Source organism: Diorhabda carinulata, chromosome 4 (assembly GCF_026250575.1).
Source record: "Diorhabda carinulata isolate Delta chromosome 4, icDioCari1.1, whole genome shotgun sequence".
Classification (NCBI taxonomy): Eukaryota; Metazoa; Arthropoda; class Insecta; order Coleoptera; family Chrysomelidae; genus Diorhabda; species Diorhabda carinulata.
The window spans coordinates 32200801-32206800 of NC_079463.1; the positions used below are offsets into that span (position 1 = coordinate 32200801).

The 6000-nt window shown below is 31.9% G+C and overlaps 1 protein-coding gene across 1 annotated transcript in view; it reads left to right on the forward strand.

Moving 5' to 3' along the window:
• Positions 1–2761, forward strand: part of LOC130893469 (zinc finger protein 250-like) — a 61163-nt gene extending 58402 nt beyond the window's left edge. Inside the window, exon 6 of the mRNA XM_057799641.1 lies at positions 2541–2761. Within this exon, the coding sequence (XP_057655624.1) occupies positions 2541–2566 (26 nt within the window). The 3' untranslated portion in view covers positions 2567–2761. The remainder of the gene's footprint in view (positions 1–2540) is intronic.
• The last annotated feature ends 3239 nt before the right edge of the window (positions 2762–6000 follow it).

Sequence of the window (6000 nt, forward strand, 5' to 3'; positions counted from 1 at the left end):
TTTAACTAATTGAGATGATATGGGTCTAAATTATGGTCAGCTAAAGCAAAATTGATGGAAAATACAGCCACCCAAAGAAAAATGAGAAATACAGTCAATTGAAGCTGAATTAATTCAAGATATAGCTTTCTAAGGCAAGATTAATTCGAAATTTAACTAATTGAGATGATATGGGTCTAAATTATGGTCAGCTAAAGCAAAATTGATGGAAAATACAGTTACTCAAAGAAAAATAAGAAATACAGTCAATTGAAACTGAACTGATTCAAGATTTAGCTTTCTAAGGCAAGATTAATTGAAAAACTAGCTAATTTAGATGATGTTGATCTAAATTACGGTCAGCTAAAGCAAAATTGATGGAAAATACAGTTACTCAAAGAAAAATAAGAAATACAGTCAATTGAAGCTGAACTGATTCAAGATTTAGCTTTCTAAGGCAAGATTAATTGAAAAACTAGCTAATTTAGATGATGTTGATCTAAATTACGGTCAGCTAAAGCAAAATTGATGGAAAATACAGTTACTCAAAGAAAAATAAGAAATACAGTCAATTGAAGCTGAACTGATTCAAGATTTAGCTTTCTAAGGCAAGATTAATTGAAAAACTAGCTAATTTAGATGATATTGATCTAAATTACGGTCAGCTAAAGCAAAATTGATGGAAAATACAGTTACTCAAAGAAAAATAAGAAATACAGTCAATTGAAGCTGAACTGATTCAAGATTTAGCTTTCTAAGGCAAGATTAATTGAAAAACTAGCTAATTTAGATGATGTTGATCTAAATTACGGTCAGCTAAAGCAAAATTGATGGAAAATACAGTTACTCAAAGAAAAATAAGAAATACAGTCAATTGAAGCTGAACTGATTCAAGATTTAGCTTTCTAAGGCAAGATTAATTGAAAAACTAGCTAATTTAGATGATGTTGATCTAAATTACGGTCAGCTAAAGCAAAATTAATGGAAAATACAGTTACTCAAAGAAAAATGAGAAATACAGTCAATTGAAGCTGAACTGATTCAAGATTTAGCTTTCTAAGGCAAGATTAATTGAAAAACTAGCTAATTTAGATGATGTTGATCTAAATTACGGTCAGCTAAAGCAAAATTGATGGAAAATACAGTTACTCAAAGAAAAATAAGAAATACAGTCAATTGAAGCTGAACTGATTCAAGATTTAGCTTTCTAAGGCAAGATTAATTGAAAAACTAGCTAATTTAGATGATATTGATCTAAATTACGGTCAGCTAAAGCAAAATTGATGGAAAATACAGTTACTCAAAGAAAAATAAGAAATACAGTCAATTGAAGCTGAACTGATTCAAGATTTAGCTTTCTAAGGCAAGATTAATTGAAAAACTAGCTAATTTAGATGATGTTGATCTAAATTACGGTCAGCTAAAGCAAAATTGATGGAAAATACAGTTACTCAAAGAAAAATAAGAAATACAGTCAATTGAAGCTGAACTGATTCAAGATTTAGCTTTCTAAGGCAAGATTAATTGAAAAACTAGCTAATTTAGATGATGTTGATCTAAATTACGGTCAGCTAAAGCAAAATTAATGGAAAATACAGTTACTCAAAGAAAAATGAGAAATACAGTCAATTGAAGCTGAACTGATTCAAGATTTAGCTTTCTAAGGCAAGATTAATTGAAAAACTAGCTAATTTAGATGATGTTGATCTAAATTACGGTCAGCTAAAGCAAAATTGATGGAAAATACAGTTACCCAAAGAAAAATGAGAAATACAGTCAATTGAAGCTGAATTGATTTAAGATATAGCTTTCTAAGGCAAGATTAATTCGAAATTTAACTAATTGAGATGATATGGGTCTAAATTATGGTCAGCTAAAGCAAAATTGATGGAAAATACAGCCACCCAAAGAAAAATGAGAAATACAGTCAATTGAAGCTGAATTAATTCAAGATATAGCTTTCTAAGGCAAGATTAATTCGAAATTTAACTAATTGAGATGATATGGGTCTAAATTATGGTCAGCTAAAGCAAAATTGATGGAAAATACAGTTACCCAAAGAAAAATGAGAAATACAGTCAATTGAAGCTGATTTGATTCAAGATATAGCTTTCTAAGGCAAGATTATCCTAAAATCTAACTAATTAAGATGAAATCTACCCAAAATCTCACAATCTGAATCAAAATTAATAAGAAAACTAAATGAAAAATATGGTTTAATAAAGCTGGATTAATCCAAGATACAGTTTTCTAAGGCAAGATGAATTAAACATCAGTGCAAAATAAAAATGATCAAGTATTTATAATTTTTTCACATTCTTCTTATTTCTTTTCACTTTTATTTCAATCAAAACTGGTGTTTATAAACTTTATAGTCTCCCGCTGGGGATTTTCGTTCACCTAACCTAACTTTTCGATATTACCCGACTCATGCGTTTAGTATACATTTAATTGTTAGGTTAGAAACATATTTCCGGTAGTTTTTTTATTTTTTCGAATTTAAATCAGTATTTAAAATATAGAAAAATTCGACATTTGAAGATTTCATTTCTTTGTTACAGGAAAACCGAACGGAACGCGCAAATGATGAAAAATCTTTCTCCCGTTTCCTTATTTTCAATGAATTTGAAAGTTTGTAAGTGATTTTAGTTAAGAGTTATTTATAAAATTGTTATTAATTATTCTATTTATATAGATATATATATTTTTTTTTGTACTACGTATAAATTTACGTATCAATGTATATTGTTGTATATAACTATGGAAAAAAAAGTTTAATATATATGTCGTGTTTTATTCCACGTTTACCATACATTCCGTTTCCCAAAACAACTCAAACGGGTCGAGGTCGGGCGACTTCGAAGGCTGAATCTTCACTCTCAGTACTCGATACAAATCAATGTCGTACTGAAGCATTAAAATCCGTCATTTTAAAACTCTGAATCCACAAAAAGATATCTGGGTCTAAATAGCACGTTCTTGCAATCAAATTGGGACTAAACTACAATCATAAACATGATTTACAGTTAAAGAAGTTTTGCGCAGCTGATTCGCCTTGTTTTGACCGTTTCTTCGTCTCAGGAGCGTAGTGGTGCATCCTACAGTCTTTCGGACCGAAAATGAGCAAAAAATTTTGCTCCATCCACGCTTGTGAAGAAGAAGAATTACCCATAAGGACAAAAATTATGTTATTTGTCTATATATGAGGAAAATATTGTACTCAAACTGCAATCGGTTGCAACTATGGTTAAATTACACTCCCTCATCCACCGTATAGTCCAGATTTGGTCTTCTTCTACAAGCACGGCATCGAAATTATAGAGAATCATTGAAATTATCGTATTAGTCTTGAAGGAATTGAATAAAATCAATTTTTAGTTAAAAAAAGTAGCTACGTTCTGATGAGGATCAAGTAAACCAAAACCGGTTCGCATTTATTTAATCGGATAAATGATAAACGATTTTCTAAAGCTCTTACGATGGGTAGTTTAAGAAAAATCAATAGTTTTCACAAAATTAGTTGTTTTTCTATACAAATTAGAGCGAACGATTCTATAAAACATACTGAAGAGGTTCGAATAAACCAAAACCGGTCAAATGACTACATTATTCGAAGGAAATTAATTTATTAGTAATGGATATCGAACAATAACAAATTTAATTGTAATAAGTTGTTTTTTTTCACGCCAGCAATATATTTAATAATTGTTAATGATTATTAAGCTTGTTTTTTTTCTTATTTAATGATATTTTATATAAATTGGATGGAAATATCACAAATACTGTCAATTATGTAATGGATATAATTAAAAAGCGTAGTATTGCAAATTATTACCATCAGAGTCGTAGATTTTAACGATAAATCGAGAACAAATCTCTGATTCGTCGGTTAACAAAAATACCATGTCCGCAAAAGGGTCAAAACTGACCAACGAGCAATTCAGTTCAGTTCCTCAGGTTCTGGAGATCCAAAATTTAACTCAAACCAGTATTATCGAGAACCTCGACATTTACATGATGATGGAGCTTTCTAATTTCCATTTTCCATATCCTAATGGCGAATTTAGCAAAAGGTATCCACGATTTTCCTCAGTGGTTTGTTTTGGAACCTTTGGACGATTGCTAAGTCGCCTGCTTTGGTGTATCTTCATATTTGAATACCATTAGTCCGTACTGGCTTAAATTTCCACTTATAAAGCTTAAATTCAAGGTAAAGTGAGGTACAAATTCTTCTCTTAAACTTTCCATCGAAGTTTGGCACCTTTCCGTCAAAAACGACCGCATTTGGTTAAGAAAACTGTGTTGTTACATCAAGACAATCCACCAGCTCGTATTCGATACCACATACACTTCTGGGATAACCCTCGTATTTACTGTGAAATCCGTTTAGCGCAATTCAAAGTCGAACTGAGACCCGTATCGATTCAGATCAATTATATTGATGAAATATATGGAAATAATAGCAAACTTGAACATAAAAATCGTTATCGAAAACTAAATGATTCAATTCATCGACTTAACAATGAAGAAGTCACGGTGGGTGTCTGTTTTGTCGGCTGTAGCTTTCAAAAGACGTTTTTCCTTACAGTCGTGCTGCGTACCTTGCCAACGGGCGAGCTACCTGTTCGAAATTCACGCACCCGATTCTCAAATCGTTCCAAATAAAGGAACGGTATAAAATTAACGATTTTGATACAGAAATTAACACAATAAATATTAAATAATTGGATTCGAATTGATAAATTTGATAAAAATACACTTCGTGGAAGTCTTACCGTCGAGTGTGCCACCAATAGTCACTGAAGGCCAGATCTGGATTATATAATGGATGTATTAACCATAGTTGCAACATATTTTTCTTCGTCAAGGACAAATCCTTGGAATACGCCATTTTCTAGCACTGTACACTGCACTTTCACATTAATAGGCCCGTTATTTCCATCACGAAGATTTTTTTTACAGTTTTAATAATAACCTGAGGTTATTATATCGAAACAAGAGGTTATAATTGGAAAAACTAGCAAAAGTTACACGAATACTTTACGTGTACAACAAACCGCGGCCATATTTTGCTCAGTACTTAATATTTACGTTCCGCGCATTGTTGCGTGGCGCCATCTACAAACCACGGTCCACACCCAACCGCCTCAGCCGCTGCGAAATAATCTTATTGATACGATGGAATCTGTTTTTTATTTAAACACTTCGACATCCGTTTTTCCACCAAAAATACTGGATTCATAACCTTTCCAGATTACTGTTAAGTCTTCGGACGTGGTTCGCCGACTGCAGTTCACTCAGATGATGATCGTTTTGATTCCGGAGCAAAGTGATTGATTCATATTTCATCCAACGTCATATATCGACGCAGCCATTTTGAAAAAAGCGTAAACACATTGCCTTCTAGTATTTACGATTATAAATGGCTGTCATTTTTTCCAGACTAATCGAAATGTCATAAAATTGGTTGGTACTTCGTAAACGTCATATAGATTTGACATTTGACATGTGTCAGTTACACGATTTATTGAACGACGTGATATTTCGAAAAATAAATCGATTTTTAATGGAAACATTTGAGGTTAGGAGCGTAATAAGTAACTCGTGATATTTCTCTAATGAATGTAGTTAAATTAGATATTCTTTATAAAGTTCCACAGTATATTATATACAAGTCAGGTAGCCAGGGGCTGTCCGCCATCATTTCAACCGCCTCTGCTTTTACCGTACATATATCATTAAAGACAAACTTCGCGTAGGATCTGTAGTATCAGAACTACAAGAAGTACTTTGTACACAGTGAGAAAAATAATCAAATTTAATTGTACGTACGGTGTTGTTAAATTCTTTTTTAAGTGTTTCCTAGTATTAACTACTACTTAATCATTTTTTATCCTTTCTAAATTGTATTTTTCTCGTTCTGACAGCCCAAAAATATGTTATCCACCATTTTGATCCTTGCCAAACTAACCTTTATAATAGGTTATGTAGTTTACCACATATTTACCACCAGAGAAACTT